Source organism: Trichechus manatus, unplaced genomic scaffold (genome assembly GCF_000243295.1).
Source record: "Trichechus manatus latirostris isolate Lorelei unplaced genomic scaffold, TriManLat1.0 scaffold00041, whole genome shotgun sequence".
NCBI classification, from domain to species: domain Eukaryota; kingdom Metazoa; phylum Chordata; class Mammalia; order Sirenia; family Trichechidae; genus Trichechus; species Trichechus manatus.
The window spans coordinates 17,034,713-17,059,839 of NW_004443977.1; the positions used below are offsets into that span (position 1 = coordinate 17,034,713).

Here is a 25,127-nt window from a genome sequence, read left to right on the forward strand (position 1 = left end):
GGGTTGACATGTCGTGGGGTTGTTAACCAATGTCATAAAACAATATGTGTACCACTGTTTAATGAGAAACTATTTGTTCTGTAAACCTTCACCTGAAGTACAATAAAAAAATTTTAAAAAAAGCAACTACTACAATGCCCCATGATGTAGATGTATTATCCCCATGAGTCTTGTAGCTAGTAATACCTAATTCATGGGGTATCCTGTTGTCAGTCCCATAGATAACAAGTGGCAGAAACATAGGGCGAGGCGAGGAGATCTATCTTCAGCTAAACCAAGCTCCAGATAATAAAGAAAAAATTAATGGGAGCTCGGCAGAATATCTTTTCTAAGGGAGGTTATGATCTATTAAAATTAATGTACCCTTAAGGCATAAAATGAGTTCAAGAAAAAATATACATAAAATAAGACAACAAATAAAATACTGGGATGGGGAGTAGTAGTTAAAGAACGGAGAAGATGCATCTGCTTGGAGCAATCAGGAGAAATTTAATAGGAAATGTGGCTTTTGATATGCACTTAATGTATTTTGATAGGAAAAAGCCTGGGGACATTCCAGAAAGCTAGAATTTGAAGGGAAATGTGCAGGTGAGTACAAGAGCAACAAACCGTAGAATTCAGCTAAAAGGTAAATCATGAACATTGGAAGGATGACTTCTTGTAAAGGCAGACAGAACACATGTTGTAGTTGTTCATTCTGTTGATGAAGAAGAGTTTTCTAACGATTCTTTAGCAAGGTAAGCAATGAGATAAGAACTGTGCTTTAGCAAGATTAATCTAGACCTTTGTATACTAAGGAGTGGGTTTATGGGTGACAGAAGGCTGAAAGATCGGTCAGAAGGCCTAATAAGGATCTGAATTAGATTAGGGGAGAGGAGGCAGGGTCAAGATGACGGAGAAGTCAGACACCTCCTGTGGTCCCTCTTACAACAAAGATCCGAAGAAACAAGCATATCAATTATATATGAAAATCTAGGAGCCCTGAACATCAAAGGCAAAGTTGAGGAATTGGACTGATTGATGGAGGGAGGGAGAGATGGTTCAGTAGCAGCAAGGAGTTGCGAGACTTGACCTGGCCAGCCCTGGCACCCTGCAGGCTGGATCAGCTGGCGTGTGAGGGATGAGATGATCAATGGCTCTCAGGATGCATTTTCCACATCAGGAGAGACCATGCAGCATAAAGTCTGCTCAAACCTCCAGAAACAGTGAGAAATGTGCTCAGTCAGCAAAAGATAAATATAAGTGTCTAACCTACCATGTGAATCAAAAAATAAACCCCTCCTTTTGGGAAGTAACTCTCTCCCATTTACCTGCCCCGTCCCCACTCTGCTACAGGTTCCAATCTGGCTACAGTGATTGCTGTGCCCCCTGGGCCAGAAGTAGGACCTGTCTTGCACCCTGAGCCATTCTCCTTGCTTTGAAGAGAGAACAAATTAACAAACAGGGAAAAATAATCTGCCAGCTCCCCTAAGCCAGGAACTCAGGGCAGGCATAACCCCTTTGCCAAGGCATAAGCATAAGGAGTCTATGGACTTTGAATGCATTGCACCCCTGCATAGACCTGAGTGGGCCCATTTCAACAGTGTCCCTCTTCAATAGCACATTACAACAGGGTCTATACCTGAAGCCTAAATAATCTGTATCAGTTATAAGGAGGAGTGGCAGATTCCTGACATTTGACACTGCCTTGCCCATAAAGCAGGGCCCCCATCTACCCACATCAGGGGCCTGGGGACTGCTGGCTCCACCCACCCCATCAAGCCACCATTGACATGGATTCAAGAATAAGTGGTGACTTCCAGGCCATGCAGCCAACAGAATTGTGTTCCCATAGTCCGGCTGCAAAATCCACCTACCTATGCCCTCTAGGGACCAGGGACATGCTTTCTGCCCAGAATCTCAGGGGCAGCAGTAGGCCCCTTGCCTTGATCAGTACATGACTCACTACTACAGCCAGATACCTTTCCTACTGCAATGACTCCTGCCCTTTTAGAACTATAGGTGAGAGCCTGCACCACAAATTTGGTGACCAATGACCTGGACACCTGAGCTGAATCCATACAAGAAAAGTAAAGGGTCTCCTGGGCTCACATACCTAGTAACAGCTCTAGCCACCTGGAGACAGGTTGTGAGAGCTTCAAAGACATCAATAAACAAACTAGCTCACAGGACCAGCTTATTTGGTCATATCAAAACAAAACAAAACAACCTAGGACCCAGTAAGCAAACATAAAATAAATAAATATAATAACTTATTGATCACTCAGAGACAATAGTCAATATCAAATCGCATAAAGAGGAAGACCATGATGCCTTCAGCAAGCTACCAAAACAAACAATCAAGAAACCTTCTGGAGGAAAAGAACTTATTGGAATTACTGGAGGTAGAATTCAAAAGATTAATATACAGAACTCTTTCAGATATGAGGAAGGAGATCAGGCAAAACACAGAACTAGCCAAGGAACATACACACAAAGCAATAGAGGAATTTAAGAAGGTTAAACAAGAGAATAATGACAAATTTAATAGGCTGCAAGAATCCACAGAGAGACAGCAAACAGAAATTCTGATGATTAAAATTTCAGAATTAGACAACTCAATAGATAGTCATAGGAGCAGAACTGAGGCAATGGAAGTCAGAATTAGTGAGATTGAAGATAAAGCACTTGACACCAGCTTATTTGAGGAAAAATCATACAAAATAATTTTAAAAAATGAAGAAAACCTAAGAATTATGTGGGATTCTATAAAGAGGAATGAACTGTGAGTGATCAGAGTACCAGAACAGGCAAGGATAACAGAAAATACAGAGAGAATTGCTGAAGATTTGTTGACAGAAAACATGCCTTACACCCTGAAAGATGAGAAGATATCTATCCAAGATACTCATTGACCCTTACACAAGGTAGATACCAAATGAAAAGCAGCAAGACATATTCTAATCAAACTTGCCAAAACTAAAAGAGAGAATTTTAAGAGCAGCTAGGAATAAACAAATAGTCATCTACAAGTAAGAGTCAATAAGACTAAGCTCAGACTACTCACAAGAAACTATGCAGGCAAGAATACAATGGGATGATATATATAAAGCCTTGAAGAAAAACTTTTGCCAGCCAAGAATTATATATCAGCAAAACTATATCTCAAATATGATGGCGAAATAAGCGCATTTCCAGACAAACAGAAGTTTCGGGAATTTGTAAAAACCAAACTAAAATTACAAGAAATACAAATGGGAGTCTTCCGGTTAGAAAATCAATAACATCAGATAACAATCCAAGACAAGAACACAGGACAGAACAACAAGATATCAACTCAGATAAGGAAGTAACAAAAATAAATAAAAGTTAAACCCTGAAAATAGGGAAATAGAGATGTCAATATGTAAAAGATGACAACATTACAAGAAAACAGAGGGATTAAATAATGCAGTCATAGATCTTTCACATGGAGAGGAAGTCAAGGCAATATAGAGAAATAAAAGATTGGCTCAAACATATAAAAATATGGTTAAATATTAAGGTAAGTACAAAGGAAACTAACAAACCTACACATCAAAATAAAAAACATGAAAAAAATAAAGACTCAGCAAATACAAAATCAACAACAGTGGAAAAGATGAAAAGAAAATACATAGGAAAAATTATTTGGCACAGAAAATTAAGTGGAACAAAGAAACTGTCAATAACACACAAAAAAAGACATCAAAATGACAGCACTAAACTCATACCTACCAATAATTACACTGAATGTAAATGGACTAAATGAACCAAGAAAGAGAGAGTGGCAGATTGGATAAAAAAAAATGATCCATCTATATGCTGCCAACAAGAAAAACACCTTAGACTTAAAGACACAAAGAAACTAAAACTTAAGGGATGGATAAAATGTATCAAGCAAATGACAGTCAAAATAATAGCAGGAGTGGTAATATTAATTTTTGACAAAGTAGACTTTTAAGTAAAATCCACCACAAAGGATAAGGAAGGACACTATATAATGATTAAAGGGTCAATACACCGGGAGGACATAACCATAATAAATATTTACACATTCAAAATACATAAAATAAACTCCAACAGCATTGAAAACAGACACACAGAGCTCCACAATAATAATAGGAGACTTCAACACACCACTTTCGGTGAAGGACAGAACATCCAGAAAGAAGCTTAATAAAGACACAGAAGATCTAAAAGCCACAATCAGCCAACTTGATCTCACAGACATATACAGAACACTCCACCCAACAGCAGCCAAGTATACTTTCTTTTCCAATGTACATGGAACGTTCTCCTGAATAGACCACATATTAAGCCATAAAGCAAGCCTTAACAGAATCCAAAGCATTGAAATATTACAAAGCATCTTTTCTGGCAATAAAGCAATGAAAGTATAAGTGAATAGCAGAAAAATCAAGGAAAAAAACTCAAACACATGGACACTGAACAACACCTTGCTCAAAAACTACTGGGTTACTGAAGAAATTCAGGACAGAATAAAGAAATTCACAGAATCAAATGAGAATTAAAACACATCCTACCAAACCTTTGGAATACAGCAAAAGCAGTGCTCAGAGGTCAATTTATAGCAATAAATGCACACATCCAAAAAGAAGAAAGGGCCAAAATCGAAACATTAACCCTACAACTCAAATAAGTAGAAAGAGAGCAGCAAAAGAAGCTCTTGGGCACCAGAAAAAAGGAAAAAATAAAAATTAGAGCAGAATTAAATGAGCTAGAGTATAGAGAAACAAAGGAGTTAACAAGATCAAAAGCAAGTTCTTTGAAAAGATCAATAAAATCTATAAACCATTCTCCAAACTGGCAAAAAAAAAAAAAAAAAAAGGAATGGAAAGCAAGTAACTCAAATAAGAAATGAGATGGACCATATCACAACAGACCCAACTGAAATTAAGAGAATCATAACAGAATATTATGAAAAATTGTACTCCAACAAATTTGAAAATCTAGAGGAAATGGACAAATTTCTAGAAACTCATTACCTACCTAAAGTAACATAAACAGTGGTAGAACAGCAAAATAAAGCTATAACAAAAGAATACATTGAAAAGGTAATTCAAAAACTCCCCTTCCCGAAAAAAAAAAAAAAAAAAAGCCATGGCCTTGATGGTTTCATTGGAGAATTCTACCAAACTTCCAGAGAAGAGTTAACACCACTACTACTAAAGGTATTTCAGAGCATAGAAAATGATGGAATACTCGCAAATTCTTTCTATGAAACCAGCATATCCCTGATACCAAAATCAGGTAAAGACACCACAAAAAAAAAATTACAGATCAATATCCCTCATGGATGTAGATGCAAAAATCCTCAACAAATATCTAGCCAATAGAATTCAACAACATGTCAAAAAAATAATTCACCATGACTAAATGGGATTCATACCAGGTATGCAGGGATGGTTCAACATTAGAAAAACAATCAATGTAATCCATCACCTAAATAAAACAAAAGACAAGAAACACATGATCTTACCAAGTGATGCAGAAAAGGTATTTGACAAAGTTCAACACCCATTCATGATAAAAACTCTCAGCAAAATAGGAATAGAAGGAAAATTCCTCAGCATACTAAAGTGCATTTATACAAAGCCAACAGCAACATTGTCCTAAAAGGAGAGAGTCTGAAAGCATTCCTGTTGAGAACAGGAACCTAACAAGCATGCCCTTTATCACCACTATTATTTATCATTGTTCTGGAGGTGCTAGCCAGAGCAAATAGGCTAGAAAAAGAAATAAAGGGCATCCAAATTGGTAGGAAAGAACTCAAAGTATGTCTATTTGCAGATGATATGATCTTATCCACAGAAAACCCCAAAGAATCTGCAAGAAAACTACTGGAACTAATAGAAGATTTCAGCAAAGTATCAGGATACAAGAGAAACATACAAAAATCAGATGGATTTCTGTATACCAACAAAGAGAACTTGGAAGAGGAAATCACCAAATCAATACCATTTACAATAGCCCCCAAGAAGATAAAATACTTACAAATAAATCTAACCAGAGATGTAAAGGACCTATACAAAGAAAACTACCAGCCACTACTGCAAGAAACCAAGAGACTTGCATAAGTGGAAAAACATACCTTGCTCATGGATAGGTAGACTCAACATTGTGAAAATGTCAATTCTACCCAAAGTGATCTACAGATACAATTCAATCTCCATCCAGATTCCAACAGCATTTTTTAATGAGATGGAGAAACAAATCACCAACTTCATATGAAAAGGGAAGACGCCCCGGATAAGTAAAGCATTACTCAAGAAGAAGAACAAAGTGGGAGGCCTCACAGTACCTGATTTTAGAACTTATTATACCACCACGATAGTCAAAACAGCCTGGTACTGGTACAAAAACAGATACATAGACCAATGGAACGGAATTGAGAATCCAGATATAAATTCATCCACCTATGAGAAGTCGATATTTGACAAAGGCCCAAAGTCCATTAATTGTGGAAAAGACAGTCTCTTTAACAAATGGTGCTGGCATAACTGGATATCCATCTGCAAAAAACTGAAACAAGACCCATACCTCACACCATGCACAAAAAATAAATCAAAATGGATCGAAACCTAATATAAAATCAAAAACAATAAAGATCATGAAAGAAAACATAGAGACAACGCTAGGAGCCCTAATACACAGAATACAAAACATAACTAACAATGCACAAACACCAGAAGAGAAACTAGATAACTGGGAGCTCCTAAAAATCAAACAGTTATGCTCATCAAAATACTTCACCAAAAGAGTCAAAAGACAACCTTCAGACTGAGAAAAAAATTTTGGCTACGACAAATCCAATCAGTGTGTAATCTTTAAATCTACAAAATACTGCAAAACCTCAACACAAAAAAACAAATAACAATTAAAAAATGGCAAAGGATTTGAATAGTTACTTCACCAAAGAAGGCATTTAGGTGGCTAACAGATACATTAGGAAATGCTCACAATCATTAGTCATTAGAAAAAAATCTAAATCTAAACTACAATAATATACCATCTCACCTGAAGAAGGCTAACATTAATCCAAAAACCACAAAATGATAAATATTGGAGAGGGTGTGGAGAGACTGGAACACTTATACACTGCTGGTTGGAAAGTAAAATGATAAAACCACTTTAGAAATTGATTTGGCACTTCCTTAATGCTAGAAATAGAAGTACCATATGATCCAGCAATCCCATTCCTTGGAATATATCCTAGAGAATTAAGAGACATCACACGGATAGATATATGCACACCCATGTTCATTGCAGCACTGTTCACAATAGCAAAAAGATGGAAACAACCTAGGTGCCCATCAACGGATGAATGGATAAACAAATTATGGTATATTCAAACAATGGAATACTACGTAATGATAAAGAACAGTGATGAATCTGTGAAACATCTCATAACATGGATGAATCTGGAAGGAATTACGCTGACTGAAATTAGTAAGTCACAAAAGGACAAATATTGTATGAGACCATTATTATAAGAACTCAAGAATAGGTTTAAACAGAATATTCTTTGATGGTTATGAAGTTAAGGAGGGAGGGTAAGGGAATTCACTAACTATATAGTAGACAAGAATTATCTTAGATGAAGGGAAGGACAACACACAATACAGGGGAAGTCAGCACAGCTGGACTAAACCACAAGCTAAGAAGTTTACGGAACACAACTAAATATTTCGAGGGACAAGGTAGCAGAGGCAGGGGTCTGGGGACCATGGTTTCAGTGACCTCTAGGTCAACTGACACAACAAAGTTTATTGAGAAAATGTTCCACATCCCACTTTGGTGAGTGGCATGTGGGGTCTTATAAGCTAGAGATGGACCATCTAAGATGCATCAACTGGTCGCAACCCACCTGGAGCAAAGGGGAATGAAGAACATCAAAGACAAGAGGAAAATATTAGCCCAACAGACAAAAGGGGCCATGTAAACCAGAGACTCCACCAGCCTGAGACCAGAGGAACTAGATGATGCCCAGCTACCACCAATGACAGCCCTGTCAGGGAACACAACAGAGAGTCCCTTACAAAGCAAGAGAAAACTGGGCTTCAGAACTCAAATTCTAGTAAAAAGACCAGACTTAATGGCCTGACTGAGACCTCATGGACCCCAGACTCTCTGTTAACCCAGAACTAAAACCATTACTGAAGCCAACTCTTCAGACAAAGAATAGACTGGACTATGATACATAAAATGATACTCGTGAAGAGTGTGCTTCTTCGTTTAAGTAGATACAGGAGACTAAATGGGCAGCTCCTGTCTGGAGGCGAGAAGCGAAGGCAGAAAGAGATAGGAGCTGGCTGAATGGACGCAGGAAATCTGAGGTGAAAAGGAGGCATGTAAGGTTACATTACAGGGATAGCAACTAGGGTCACATAACAATGTGTATATAAATTTTTTTTATGAGAAACTAACTTAAGCTGTAAACTTTGACCTAAAGCACAATAAAATAATAATAAGAGGGGAGAGATGAAAATGAAGGAGGGTATGGTCCAAACTGTGCTTACCAATCTTTCCCCAGCACATAGCACAGTGCCTGGCACTGAATTGGTGCTCAGTGTGAGAGGATGGAAGAAAGAGAGAAAGAGAGAAACAGAGTGTAAGAAGGAAGGAGAGACAGAAGGACGAAATAATTGAAAATATAAGAGACATTGACCATTATGACCTTGGGAACATATGTGAAATATCCTCAACTCTTAATTTTCAAGCCCCATCTTCCCTCCACCCAAAACAAACAAAAGACTGCGTGTAAAAACTGTTGAGATCCAAGTAAGATCTGTAGTCTAGTTAAGTATATTGCACCAATGTCAGTTGGTTTTGATAATGTTCTGTAGTTATATAAGATACTAATATAGGATGAAGCTGGATGAAAGGAACATGAGGCTTCTTAGTATACTTTATATAACTGCTTGTTAGTCCATAATTAGTTCAAAATACAAAGTTTAAAAAAATGCCAATGCAGGTTGCAGAACACTTCCGTTCCCTTGTTCTATCAGACGTCTGTCCTTACTCTCTTTTGCAGTTTACCAGCCTGGAATTGAACAGGGTAACCTCTGGGGTGAGGTTGACTTGGTTAGTTAGAGCAGTTTGAAAGACATATCTCTTAATTTCTGACATGTTCCAAAAAAACTTTATTTCTTTAATGTCCCAAAATGTTATTTTTTTAGATGTATAAAAATTCACAAGTTTTCCATTTCAAAACCTCTTATTTTATGAGCTGGTGTATCAAATGACCTAAAAATCTTATCATCTTTATATTAAAATTGTCTTTAAATTTCCTGCATATGACTTATTCAAATCATTAAAATTCACCATGACTAACTCTTCGTTCCACAATACATAATTCAACTCTTTTCTATTTTCTTATCATTATTATTATGAAATAGATCAGGTTTGGAGAATTCATAGTTAATGGGACAGCTCTCTAAAATTTGTGAAATATAAGATTATAATGAAATAGTTGAATTCTGACCTACAGTGAATTCATTTACTCTATTATTTTGAAAGAGGTTCTAAGTATATTTAGAATAAAAGATGATTAAGAAGAGGAAGTTGTGAAATTTTTAGATAATTTGGTAACAGCTATGTTTCATCATCTAGTTTGGTACTGAGACTGGAAGCTCGTATGCATTATTTCACTTTTTAAACAAATACCCACAGTATGTGTATCTTTCCCTACAACTAATTGATGACACCTAGACACCTTGTGAATGCCTACTTCAGCTTTTCTTTCTCCATATACTTCCCCCATTTTTTCTTCATTGTCTTACCTCAACAGTTTTGCTTCTCGTATTAGACTGAACAACTGCCGCAGGAAGAATCATTATTTTTTCTAGTATAAAAAGCTGGTCCATTTCTGAGTTAATTGTAAGAGGCTCACATAACCTGCAGAAAGAAAAGAGGAAAACACAAGTGAAGTTCCATTTCACTTGAATTCCAAAACCTAAATGTAGAAAACAGTCCAAAATGAATGAATACTAGATTTATTCAGAACGTTTGTACTGTGGAAGGAGACACAATTCATGGTCACTACTTTTAAGTTTTCAAAATATACCTCTGAAGGTAATTCCATTCAGCATTTGTGTAACACTACTCTTATCAAAATGATTTCATTTAAATCAACCCATCAGACCACAAAAATCCTGTCGCCAATCTGAACAATGGTCATCTTGAAAAATTAAGTTTTCAGAAGACTCATTTTTTTATGAAATATCTTCCTATAACATACAATCAGTACAGATAAAAATAATGTTTGATGTTCTTCCCAATCATACTGGCCAACAATATACATGTATTGATACAATTTCTATAGCACCACACACACACACAGTATATATCAACAGGTCACTGACCATGAAATAAAGTTGCACAGGGAAGCTTAGATTATAGGGAAGAATCACAGGGATTATCCATTTTTCCTCTGATATTTTATTTCAGCCTAACCAAGTCATACATCTCAATCCTGCTAGCCCTTTATATCCTAGTCTTAGTCCTTTGACATCTTCCTTGCCTGCCTCAGACCAACTGGCTTCATAGCACTGATGTTCATATCATCTCTAATCCAAAGAACTCACCGTTTACAAGTAGTCTGTTGTGTTTTAACCTTGGCCTCTCCACATAGTCCTTAGCATGGCACTGAGTTCTGCAGGAATTCTTCCCCTAACTCCAGTCTTGGGAAAGGAAGCAAATCTCAGAGCCTATCTGTTCTGTTAGTGATGGTCAGGGACAGGATGCCTAGCAGTGTGGGTAAATTATGAAGGAAGAAGAAAGAGCTCAGTGTCAGAAAAGTAGTCAACATGCAGTGAGGACTGAAAATGACACCTGTGGACAGAGGATGAATCACAGCACAATGACATCATTTATGTCAAAGAAATTTAGGACCCAAAGAAGCAAGAACAGGAGGAAGTCACTGCTTGATGTGGATTCTGTACATCCAGATTCATTACAACTATATTTAAATCTAAGAATTACAGAGACACTTATAGTTCTGCATGAGCAAAGAGAAAGAGGAAGACAATATCCACAATGTGTCACTAATCTCACAAAAGAAGCCCTGGTTAAGCACTCAGCTGCTAATTGAAAGGTCTGTGGTTCAAGAGCACCAGTAGCACTGGTAACTTCCTCTTGTAAAGAATACAGCCTAGAAAATCTTATGGGTAAGTTCTCCTCTGTCCTACAGGGTTACTACGTGTCAGAAAATGATTTAACACCTCACAACAACAATTTTTTCCCAAATAGGGGAAACCTGGAAAGAAGTGGATGCTGCTTTTGCAGATACAGCATGGGATGAAGGGAAATGATACATTCTGAGAAGATACCTCCCCAAGAAGCAGGAAGTTCTCAAAGACTCTTGCTGAGAAGTCTTCCTTTTGGGGGACACTGACCTGGGACAGAAGATTAGTTTGTCAACAGTGTGGGCTTCCTTCTTCTGAAACCCTCCCCAGTGTACATAAAAGACTGGGCCAACAGTCAAGATACAACAATAGCAAAAAAAAAAAAAAAAAAAAAAAAACCTAATCGTCACCCTCTGTTTGAACAGTCACAGTTCACAACAGTTTAGAAAATATCAGTGAGTATTACAATGAGGAGAGCCCAGCTCTGAAACGTTCATAGGCCATAAACATACACTCTGATGAGAAATATTACCATTTCCCATGGAAAATAAATCTATACACATTCACACATAAGTTTATGTAATTTCATGATTTCAGCAACATTATTTAAGAATTTTTGAATAACTCAATTTCCTTGTAAGAGGTTAAACTCAGAGGAAAAAGAGTAAGATCTTAGTATGGAATTTAGAATACTTAAGAAAAATATGGAAAAATTGAAAATGAAAATAGGAAAAATTGGTAAGAAAATGAAAGCCAAGATTAATAGGTTGAGTAGAATAGTCAAACCTCTTTGAATACAACTTTAAACAGATGAGTAATCTAGTAAGCCTGGATAATACCCAAAGGATCAATAGAAAGACTCCAAAGATGGGCGGCGGGAAGGGAGTAGAAAGAGAAATAAATGTAGAAGGTCTTAGTAGAAGCTGAGTTGGCTATGCAAACACCCAAAATACATATTAAAATTACAAGATGAAATTTAGCTTACCCAAGAGAGCAGAGAGAGATAGCAGCTAATAGTGGTAAAATCAGAAAGACAAAAGCCAGAAATGAGATGTAAATTGCAAGACAAAAAAAACCATGTATTAAGTTTGCAAATACATAAGGGACGAGAGACTACTACAAGTATGTTGTCTCTTTATATTGCTTTTTAATAAATAATGAGAAAAATCCATTAACAACTTATAACTGAATGAGGATCTATATTATAAAGTTCCTAGCAGTAAACCATAACAATGATAGTCATAATATTACCCATATGTCATTATAACATACAATGTCCAATGACCTAAACATGAAACTTTGTATTCATTCATTCTTTCATTTCCTCATTACTAATTGAGCATTTTAGTGGACATATTAAATTAATTAAATCCACATAAAGTACTCAATAAATATTACCAATTAATATTCTGATTATTATCAGGTATTTCTGCTTGCCCAGCATCCATTCCCTGGTTCAGGCAAGAAAACCACTTTTCTCCCTTTGAAAAACACTCTCAATCTACTCTCAACCCATGGGGGTCAGGAGGGGCTGACCTCACCTCTAAGTTTCTGGAAGGTCTCCTGCCAACTAAGGCAGTCAGCACACCACACTCCTAAGCTATGGAGGTGGACTTAGGAGTTAGCATGTGATCTGAACCGATGGTTGGAATATTTTCTGAAAGATTCTCTGTCTAAGACTGGAGTTATCAAGTATCAGATAAGCCTGGAGCAATCACTACCCTCTTGGCCATCACTTGAGCACAACATATCTAAAAGTAGAAGCAACAAATGAAGAAATCATCCTAAGGACAGAGTTTCAATCCAGGGGCCAACTGTGATGAAACCACACATCACTATCTCTGGACTTTTCAGTTACATGAGTCACTGATTTATTTTTCTTGCATAAGATGGTTTGAGTTGTATTTTTTTTGCTTGGAACAGAAAGTCCAGGCCAAAAGATGTGTCTTCCATGTGCATACTGTGTGCAAGAAATATATTTGTGTCTAAGACAGAGTCCCTGCCCTCAAGGAGCACAGAGTGTACGGAAGATGACTGGCATTAACAAATAACTACAAGTGCGGTGAGAGTTATAAGGGAGGAGCTGAGGTTTTTCAATGGAAAGCTTTACCAACAAGTACATCTCACCTGGTCTGAGAGATCAGGGAAGAGGTTCTGAAGGAAGTGACACTTGATTTTAAATACAAAGGGGGTAAAAGAGTTCATCTAGGTTAAACACCAAAAAACAAAATGCTTTTATGCATACACAGCACTGGTACAAAGTCCTTCTCCATACGTTGTATAAAAAGTAACTTTGACTTGTCTATTAGAATAAGTAATACTGGAAATGGAATGTCAAGGATATACACTAAAAATAAATGAATGATCCTATAGATTAAAGAGATCTGTGAGATACATTAATTTCTATAAACAACTAGGAATCTTGTATAAGGAGATGGCTAAAGTAAATGTAGAAATTTTCATGAACATACAATGGCAAACATGTTCCAGTGATGGGTATATTCTGGGAGAAGTGACAGCATGGGGACAGTTTAGATGGGAGGACTATTCCACTGAAAGTTTCAGGTGTGAGAAGTTCTGGAGACTGCAAAGTACTATGTGATCTTAGAGAAGTCACGGAAGTGTTTAGGTATCTATTTTTAAATCTATAAAATGACAGAGTTATAGTTATATGATCTCTTAGAACCTTCCACTCATTAAATTCTAGAGAAGTGTCTTCAGTCTACCTTGTCAAATTTTAATTCTGACATGTTAAAATATCATTCAGACACTTATAAAGTGCTACTTCTCCATGTTCATATTTCACTAGGGCCTTTGTGTTGATTATTCTCCACTTGTAGGATTATGAACTATCTAGAAAACTTGATATTTAAAGAAAAGTAGAAACTGAAGTCATGTTTAGCATTGAAGAACAAAGAATATTGGCATAGTGCCGTGCTTTTAAAATTGCTTCTTAGTTCAAGCAGACACATGAGTCCAAATGGGGCAGCTCCTATCTAGAGGCAGGAAGGGACAGGAACCGGTTGAACGGACACAAGAAACTCAGGATGGAAAGGGGAAACCTGCTGTCACATTATAGGGATTGCAACTAATTTCACGTAACAGTATGTGTAAAACTTTTTGTATGAGAAATTAACTTGAGCTGTAAAGTTTTACCTAAAGCAAATTTTAAAAAATCAAGCTGCAATCCCAAAACTATTCTTAGAAATGTATGTGGATTGAGAAATCATGTGAAATTAAAATAAAGACATGTGGTATAACCATAAAATAATGTGTCATATTTCAAAATAAACATACCAAGTGGGCATGGTGTCCTTCAAAGAAGTGCCTGTGTTGTAGGGGGTATGATCCCCTCATCTGAGACTTGCTGCCTTGGGCATACATGAAGTATTATTGGAAACTGATTTTTCAAAATTGTCTTTAGAGTTATAGACTCATTATAAACTTAATGGTGATAAAAAGAGCACTGGTGGCACAATACGTAAGCACTCGACTGCTAAACGAAAGGTCAGTGTTCCTCTGCTGAGAAAAAGAATTGGTGAGTACAGCCTAAGATACCCTATGGGGCAAATCTACTCTGTTCTACAAGGTCTCTATGAGTAAGAATCTACTCAACAACATAACAGTGGTGCTAAGAGGCATTGGTAACATAATGATTAATTGCTTGGCTGCTGAAGGACAGGCTGGCAGTTTGAACTCACCCAGTGGCTCCAAGAAGAAAGTCCCGGATATCTGCTCCTGTAAAGATGATGGCCTAAAAAACCTTATGGAGCATTTCTTCCCTGTCTTATAGGGTTGCTATGAGTCAGAATCCACAGTACCTAACAACAATAGTAACAATGGTGATAAAATGTGTTCTTTGAGTGAGCTTTGCAAATAATATTTTTTAAAAATTGCTTTGGTAGGTACTGATAAATGAAAAAATATCATTTTCTAATAAAAAAGAAATGTGCATTCATCCATTTTATAAAATGGCTTAACTCAAAATTATGACCGCATGAGCAAATCCATCAACCCAACTCTCTGTTAAAAGATTAGGAGAATGCCACTTCAGGGTATATCTATCCTCCACAAGGGAGCTTTTAGTATTCAGCTACATGGAATTGATTGGGTCCAAAAAAGATTTTATGAGGCCATAATCTCATTGTTGGCATAATCTTACAGAATACAGAGGGGTCTCAGAGGCATGAACCAAAATCTCTAGATCCTGAATATGGACCTTGGAAAATGTGTCTCTTTCAGATGAGATTTCCCACATTCTATTAACTCCCCACGCCTAAATTCATGTAAAAAAAAGAAATGTTATCCTGGAACAACGGATGAAGCTGAATTTTATATTTACTTTTTTTGCTAGATATTCTGTAGTTAGTCACCAAAATTATCTTGAACGTTTTCACAATTCACATGTTTGCTCCATGTCTAATCAATCGACAAATAGTGGTTGAGCATAGTGAGGACCTATAGAAAATGGTCTCTGCCTTTGCCAGGTTTAAGATCTGGATGGGAAAGAATATAAATAAGTGCTCCTTGAGGGGGGTCATGAAACCTTGTTTGCACAGTGGTTAGGCATTCCACTGCTAACCAAAAGGTGGGTAGTTAAAATCCACCAGTTGCTCCTCGGAACCCTATGGGGAAGTTCTACTCTGTCCTATAGGGTTGTTATTAGTCACAATTCATTGGATGGCTTTTTTCTTTCTTTTTTTTTTTTCTTTTGTGGGTCTCACACTGCAGGTTCTTGTGGATTGAGAGACGATAGAGATGCTTGGAGCTGGACAGTGCAGTGAGCAAGGAAGGTGACATCATGTGGTGATCCGTGTAGAGTATGACACGGGTCCTGGTGAGATAGAGTGTGTTCAGACTTCATATCTATCACTTACTTGAAGAGTGATGTTTAGGCTAGCTACTTCACTCCTTGAGAAACATCACTGGTTCAGTGGTAGCATTCTCACCTTGCATGAAGAATACCTGGGTTCAATTCCCAGACAATACATCTCTTGCACAGACACCACCCTTCTTCAGAGGAGTCTTGCATGTTGCTATGATGTTGGACAGGTGTTAGTGGAACTTTCAGAGTAACATGGACTAGGAAGAAAGGTCTGGAGACCTAGTTCAAACAATCAGCCCATGAAAATCCTGTGCATCACAGTGGTTCAATTGTATAAGGATCATAGGAATGGTACAGGAGACAGCAGCATTTCAATACATTGTGCATGGATAGGGCTGCCATGACTTGGGAGCCTACTAATGGTAGCTAACAACAACAAGAACCTCACTTCCCCCAGCCCCATCTCCTTGACTTATAATGGGGATGAGAAGAGTAACTCTCTCAGAGGATTATCCTGAGAATGGCCTGAAGTAATGTGCTCAGCACAGTGTTGGACACAGTTGTCAGTTACTACTTTAGTCAGGAAGTAGGACTTGATCAATGTTTTGACTGATGGATAGTATTTGGGTAGGATGAAGGTAGAGAAGATTTCAAAATGGGGAGTAACATGTGAATAAACTCAGAGACAGAAATAAGATACAGTGTAGAGTTTTAAGTTCTGCTGAAAATTTCAAGCTTTATATCAACTTGCAATACAAATATAGACAATCTAATAACAAATAATTTTTGCATATTTAACCAAAAGAAAAATACAGATTTCCAATTCTGTTCCCTTGAAGATTCTGATTCAGTAGGTCTAGGGAGAGAAGTATATCCGGAATGCTCCTTAGGAGAGAGGATGGTGAGTCTTTGTTTCACTTACTTTGAGCATGTTATCAAGAGGGACCAATCCTTGGAGAAGAACATTATGCTTATTAAAGTAGAGCGTCAGCAAAAAAAAAAAAAAAAAAAAAAAAAAGGCCCTCAACTAGATGGATTGACACAGGAGCTGCAACAAGGCTCATACCTAGCAACAATAGGAGGGTGGTGCAGGACTCGAAGGCATCTATTAGTAATCTGGACATTAAAATAACCACATGTCTTTGGTCTTTGTGGGTTACACTAAATCTACAATTCACAGTACTCTAACTATTCTATGAGTTTAGGAAAACTATTTTAACATAACTTTTAGATCCTAACTTTTTTTTTTTAATTTTAAATAACTCAGGGTATCGTTTTTCTAAAGACAGAGTTCAGTGTAGTTAACTGGTAGATGAAAAGCACAAATAGAATTCCAGAATTTTTGGAAGCTACTTTAGATAACACCCATTCATTTTTTAGATGAGGAAACTGAGACCAAAATGAACTAAGGTAACTTATTACACTAATTACACAGTAGCTCTAATACCAGAGGCCTTGGATAAGAAAAAGGCCAGTCTTTCATTTTGTACGGGCAGCTTTGGGGATTCCATATTGCTGAGCAGTAGTATGTCCACCACGTATCTCACATTTTGTTGTACTGCAGTGGCTTACGTGTTGTTGTGATACTGGAAGCTTTGCCAACAGTATTTCAAATGCCAGCAGGGTCAACCGTAGTGGACATGTTTCAGCAGAACTTCCAGACTACGACAGACTAGGAAGAAACCTGGTAGTCTACTTCTGGAAGAAAAAAAAAATGGCCAGTGAAAACCTCCTGAATAGTAGTGGAGCATTGTCTGATATAGTGGCAGAAGATTAGCTCCTCAGGTTGGAAGGCACTCAAAAGACAACCAGGGAAGAGCTGCCTCCTCAAAGTAGAGTCAACCTTAAAGACATGGACGGAATCAAGTTTTCAGGACCATCATTTACTGATGTGAGACAATTCAAAATGAGAAAAACAGCTACAAACATCCATTAATGATCGTAACGTGGAATGTATAAAGTATGAATCTAGGAAAATTGGAAGCCAACAAAAATGAAATAGAACATGTAAACATCAATATCCTAGCCGTTAGTGAGTTGAAATGGTCTGATACTGGCCATTTTGAATCAGATAGTCACATGGTACACTATGCCAGGAATGACAAACTAAAGCGAATGGTGGCTTCATGTTCGTCACAAAAAACAACATTTCAGGAACTATACTGAAGTACAACTCTGTTAGTGATAATATCCAGATGGCTACGAGGAAGATCAGTTAATACGACTATTCAAATTAAGCACCAACCTCTAAGGCCAAAGATAAAGAAATTGAAGACTTTTACTAGCTTCTGCAGTCTGAAATTGATCAAAGATGCATTGAAATCTACTCGTGATTGGAATGCGAAAGTTGGAAACAAAGAAGGATCAGTAGTTGGAAAATATGGTCTTGGTAATAGCAATGACAGAGATCACATGACAGAATTTTGCAAGACCAATGACTTCTTCATTGCAAATACATTTTTTCTCCAATTAAACGGAGACTATACACATGGATCTCACTGAATGGAATAAACAGAAATCAAATTGACTAGATCTGTGGAAACAGAGGATGGAGAATCTCAATATCACCAGTCAGAACAAGGCCAGGGGCTAACTGTTGAACAGACCATCAATTGCTCATATGCAAGTTCAGGTTCAAGATGAAGAAAATTAGAACAAGTCCTTAGAGCTGAAGTATAACATTGAGTATATCCAATCTGAATTTAGCAACAAATCTCGAATAGATTTGACGCGTTGAACGCTAATGACTGAAGACCAGAGGAGTTGTGGAAGGACATCAAGGACATCATATATGAAGAAAGCAAGAGATCATGAAAAAGACAGGAAAAAAAGAAAAGAACAAAATGGATGTCACAAGAGACTCTAAAAGTTGCTCTTGAGCATGGAGTAGCTAAATCTAAAGGAAGATTGATGAGGTGAAAGAAGTGAACAGAAAACTTCAAAGGGTGGTTCAGGGAGACAAGTAAAGTATTATAATGAAATGTGAAAATACCTGGAGACAGAAAAGCAGAAAGGAAGAACACACTCGGCATTTCTCAAGCTGAAAGAACTGAAGAAAGCATTCAAGCCTTGAGCGGCAATACTGAAGGATTCTACGGGAAAAATGGTAAGTGACTCAGGAAGCATCAAAGAAGATGGAAGGAATACACAGAATCACTCTACTAAAAATAATTGGCCAACATCCAACCATTTCAAGAGGTTGCATATGATCAAGAACTGATAGTACTGAAGGAAGAGGTCCAAGCTGCACTGAAGGCATTGGCAAACAACAAGCCTCCAGGAACTGACTGAATGTCAATAGAGATGTATCAATAAATGGATGCAGCACTGAAAGGACTCACTCATCTATGCCAAGAAATTTGGAAAGCAGCTACCTGGCCAACCAACTTGAAGAGATCCATATTTATATCCATTTCAAAGAAAGGTGAACCAACAAAATGCAGGAAATTATTGAACAATATCATTAATATGACACACAAGTAAAATTTTGCAGAAGATCATTCAAAAGCATTTGCAACAGTACATCAAGAGGGAACTGCCAGAAATTCAAGCAAGATTCAGAAAGGACATGGAACAAGAGACATCATTGTTGATATCAGATGAATCATGGTTGAAAGCTGAGAATACCAGAAAGATGTTTACCTGCGTTTGATTGACCATGCGAAGGCATTGGACTGTGTGGATCATAGCAAATTATGGATAACATTGCAAAGTATGGGAATTTCAAAACACTTAATTGTGTTCATGAGGAACCTGCACTTAGATCAGAATTTAGTCATTTGAACACAACAAGTGGATGCTGTGTGTTTTAAAGTCAAGAAAAGTGTGCATCAGGGTTGTATCCTTTCACCATACTTATTCAATGTGTATGCTAAGCAAATAATCCGAGGCACTAGAGTATAAGAAGAAGAAGGAGGCATCAGGATTGGAGGAAGACTCATTAACAACCTGCCATATGCAGATGACACAACCTTGCTTGCTGAAAGTGAAGAGGACTCAAAGCAGTTACTGATGAAGATCAAGGACAACAACCTTCAGTATGGGTTACACCTCAACATAAAGACAACAAATATTCTCACAACTAGACCAAAGTTTTCTCACGATAAACGGAGGAAAAAAATAACATTTAAAGGATTTCATCTTACTTGGATCCACAGTCAACCCTGATGTAACCAGCAATCAAGAAATCAAATGACACATTGCACTGGGCAAATCTACTACAAAAGGTCTCTTTAAAATGTTGAAAAGCAAAGATATCACTTTAAGGACTGAGGTGCGCCTGAACCAAGCCATAGTGTTTACAATCTCCCCATGTGTATGTGAAAGCTGGAGAGTGGATAAGGAAGACTGTAGAAGAATTGATGCTTTTGAATTATGGTGTTGGCAAAGAATATAGACTATACCATGGACTTCCAGACGAGTGAACAAATCTGTCTTGGAAGAAGTACAACCACAATGCTCACTAGAAGCAAGGATGGCAAGACATTGTCTCACATATTTTGGACATGTTATCAGGAGGGACTAGTAAGTGGAAAAGGACACCATGCTTGGTAAAGTAGAGGGTCAGGAAAAGAAGAAGACCTTCAATGAGAGGGACTGACACAGTGGCTGCAACAATGGTCTCATGCATAACAAGGATTGTTAGGATGGTGCAAAATCTGACATTGTTTCATTGTTGTACACAGAGTCACTATGAGTGGGAAATGACAGGAAGGCACCTAACAACAATAACAGTAGGTAGGTGGGTCAGTAATAGGAAGGACATGAGATTGCAGATTTGCTAAAGGCCGACTTTCTTCAGTAAGTGGCAGAGGCACAGTCCTGACATCGACTAAAGCAGCAAGAAATTGATCTCACTGGGACTCAATCAAAGGTGTATAAAGGCAGCTGAGTTCCAGTGGAAAAAAATAGGTTGCTTTGCCACGCATCTTGAGAAATACCAAAATTTGCAACCTTAGTGCACTTGAGAAAGAATCCATGATTTCACGAGACCCTTGTCAGGGATAGGTAAAGTCAAAATTGGACAGAATCTTAATTACTGTGTATAATTAGAACTGAATTCAGTCCTATTAGCACAAGAAGGGAATGTGGAATTTTATACATCTAAGCAAAAGCATACTTTAAAGGTACTGAACACTCTATCACATGAAGCAAATTTGCTTTAGGCTTTTGTATTTTGTCTCTTTCTGCTTGGAACACTTTCTTATCCAAGGTAGAAACCTGATTACAAACAAATGTAAGTGTCTCACAGAGATACGTAGATCCTAAGACTTAATCAAATCTGACTTTACTCAATTTTGATTTATAATTATTTAAATATAAATGCTAATTAATTTCTAAATATGTGCATGAAAAGGGAATACTTACTATAGTCTTCTGAATTTTGGCTTTTTTATAGGATTTCATAGAATTTATTACACTCAAGGCAGTGCCTTCCTCATACTTGCATCCCTTGAAGTTCTTTGGAGTATTAAAGGTTAAGTTTAATTAAATTGCACTCTTTGATAAAATTTTGACAAATTTATTCCGTTATGTAAGCTAGAAACCCAGGAGATATTTCTGATGCCTTCCTTTGTCTCACACCTTATATCCAATTCATCACATTTCTTAAATCTTTCTAAAATCTGTCTTCTGTTCCCACTATCTCTAGCTCTCTAGTCCAACTGCCCATAATTTCTGTGAAAGTCAAGTTACTGTTCTTCTTTCCAATTCATTTCTGCCCTACTGCCAGTTATCTTCACAAATTGAAGATATAATTATGACTCCATGGTAATCAGCTTTAGATCAGCCAGTAGCTTCCGGAATTATGTCCTATGTGGGTTCTCCAGAGTCCAGTACAGCATAGCCTTCCAGTCTCATCTGACAGGTCCTCCTTATTGCTCTCTACTCTCCCGTAACACAGGCTTCCATTCATGTCCTCTCATTACAGAGCTATTGTCCTTGTTGCTCTCTCTGGAATGTTCTCTGCCTGCCTGTTTCCATCTTTATCTAGATGCCATTCAACGAAGAGCGGGTCAAACACCACATCCTTGGAAAAGTCTAACTACCCTGCCCTCAAACTAAGTTTCCTTTGTTTTAAAATTTTACAGAATCCTATTCATTCTTTTTTTTAGAAGACTTACCTTAGTTTACAATTGTAATCTTAATTTTCATTGTGGATATATGATTCATGCCCATCTCCTTCACATGATAAGAAATTCCATGAGAGCCAGGAACTAGGTCCAGTTTTCTCCCAACTGTATTCCCAAAGCTATATCATAGTGTATATGATGGATTGACCGATAGATGGGTTGGTGGTTAGGGGGTGGATGTACAGATGAATGCGTGGATTGATGGATAGATGGAAGTATGGATGGAAAAGTGGAAGAAAGGAGGGAAGGAATAAAGAAGGAAGTAAAGAAGGCTGAAGGAAGGAAAAAGAGAAGAATCTGCAATTTGGTATTGGTGGATTCTATATAAAAAAAAGTCTTGAGGTGGGGCCAAGATGGTGGAGTAGTCAGACACTTCTGATGGCCCTTGTTACAACAAAGCCTGAAAACACAAGTGACTTGATTATATACGACAATCTAGGGGCCCTGAACATCAAAAGCAAACTTGAGGCATCAGACTGAGTGCCAGGGAAGGGAGAGACAGTTTGGAAGCAGTGAGGAGTTGCCAGAACTGACCCAGCGGGAGCTGGAGCCCTTCAGGCTAAATCAGCTCGTGGTGTGCTGTGAGGCAAGCAGCGGCACTCAGGAGGTGTTTTCTACATCAGGAGAGACCCAGTGGCAGAGAGTCTACTCGGCCAGCCAGAAGCAGTGAGAAGCAGTGCTCAATCAGTGAAAGGCATGTACTTGCATCTGAGCTACTATGCAGATCAAAAACACCCTCTTTTGGGAAAAAACTCTCTCCCATTTTGCCCGCCTGCCATGCTCCCTGCTCTGCACTTGGTCTGGGATGACTTCATCAACTGACAAGTCCCCTGTGCCAGAAGTACGACCCGTCACACACCCTGAGCCACTCTTCTGGCATTGGAGAGGGACCAAATTAACAAACGGGAAAAAATAATCAGCCCGGTCCTATGAGTTAGTAACTGACGGTCGGCACAGCTCCTTTGCCTAGGAACAGGCATAAGGAGTCCATAGACTTTGGTGCCTTTCCCTTTGCAGAGACTTGTGTGGTCCCATTTCAACAGCATAGGCCCTTATCACCAGAGTAAAACAGGGTATATACCTGAAGTCTAACTTCAACTGTTTTAGCTGTGAAGTGGCAGGTTCATGACATTTGACACTGCTCTGCCTATTAAGCAGGGTCTTCACCTACCCACAACAGTGACCTGAGGACTTGTGCCCCCACCCACGCCATCTAGCCACCTGCAACAGAGGACCAAGAATAATTGGTGCCCTGCAGTCCTTACAGCCAACAGCATTGGATGCTCATAGTCCAGCTGTAAAATCCACCCACCTACGGGTTCTAGGGAACAGGGACATGCTTTCCTCTCTGACACTTGGAGGCAGTGGTTGGCTCTCTGCCTTGCTCAGCTTGTGACCTCCTGCTGCAGCTGGATGGCTGTGCTTACACCAACCACCCATGCTTGTCTAGGACTGTAGGTGACAGCCTGCACCACATACTTGGTGACCGACTACCTGGACACCTGAGCTGAATCTATACAGGAGGAGTGGGTGGACTCCTGGGCTCAAATACTTAGTGGCAGGTCTAACCACCTGGAGGCAGGACGTTGGAGCTTCAGGGGCACTGGAGATCAGGCTAGCTCACATGAGCAGCCTATTTAGGCATATCAAAACAAAACAAAACAAGAAGTTAGGACACAGTAAGCAAACATAAAATAAATAAATATAATAACTTATTGATGGCTCAGAGACAACAATCAATATCAAATCATATAAAGAGGGAGACAATTATGGCTTCAGCAAGCTCCCAAAACAAAGACTGAAGAAATTTCCCAGAGGAAGAGAAATTCCTGGAACGACCAGAGGCACAATACAAAAGATTAATATACAGAACTCTTCAAGAGATAAGTAAGAAGATTAGGTGAAACACAGACCAAGTAATAGAGGAAATGAAGAAGATTGGAGAAAAGTGTAATGACAACTTCAACAGGCTGCAAGAATCCATAGAGAGACAGTAACCAGAAATCTAGAAGATTAAAAATAAAATTTCAGAATTAGACAACTCAATAGAAAGTCATAGCAGCAGAATTGAGACAATAGAAGTCAGAATTAGTGAGATTGAAGATAAAGCACTTGACACCAACTTATTTGAGGAACAATGAGGTAAAAGGATTAAAAAAATGAAGAAAATCTAAAAATTATGTGGGACTCTATCAAGAGGAATAACCTACAAGTGATTGGAGTACCAAAGCAGGGGCAGATAACAGAAAATACAGAGAATTGTAGATTTGTTGGCAGAAAACTTCCCTGATATCATGAAAGATAACAAGATATCTATCCAAGATGCTCATCGAACACCACATAAGCTAGATCCCAAAAGAAAGTCGCCAGGACATATTACAATCAAACTTGCCAAACAAAAGATAAAGAGAGAATTTTAAGAGCGGCTAGGGATGAACAAAAAGTCATCTACACAGGAGAGTCAATAAGAATAAGCTCAGACTACTCAGCAGAAACCATGTAGGCATGAAGGCAATGGGATGGCATATATAAAGCCTTGAAGGAAAAAAAAACTGCCAGCCAAGAATTATATATCCAGCAAAACACTCTCTCAAATATGATGGCGAAATTAGGACATTTCCAGATAAACAGAAGTTTAGGGACTTTGCAAAAACCAAACCAAAATTACATGAAACACTAAATGGAGTCCTCCGGTTAGAAAATCAAGAATATCAGATAACAACCCAAGGCTAGAACACAGGACAGAACAACCAGGTATCAACCTAGATAGGGAAGTCACAAAAATAAATCAAGGCTAAAACACTGAAAATAAGGAAACAGATGTCAATATGTAAAAGATGACAACATTAAAACAAAAATAGGGACTAAAAAATGTAGACATAGGGAAGCCCCACAGACACATCCAAACTCCCTGAGGGACTGAGTTGCTGGGCGGAGGGCTCTGGGGACCATGGTCTCGGGGAACATCTAGCTCAATTGGCATGACACTACTTATAAAGACAATGCTCTACATTCTACCTTGGT

At 38.1% G+C, this 25,127-nt stretch overlaps 1 protein-coding gene across 1 annotated transcript in view; it reads right to left on the reverse strand.

Moving 5' to 3' along the window:
- Nucleotides 1-25,127, reverse strand: part of LOC101346824 (putative serine protease K12H4.7) — a 76,253-nt gene that overhangs the window by 27,705 nt on the left and 23,421 nt on the right. The window contains exon 5 of the mRNA XM_012555544.2: nt 9,804-9,918. Coding sequence (XP_012410998.2) covers nt 9,804-9,918 — 115 coding nt within the window. The remainder of the gene's footprint in view (nt 1-9,803; nt 9,919-25,127) is intronic.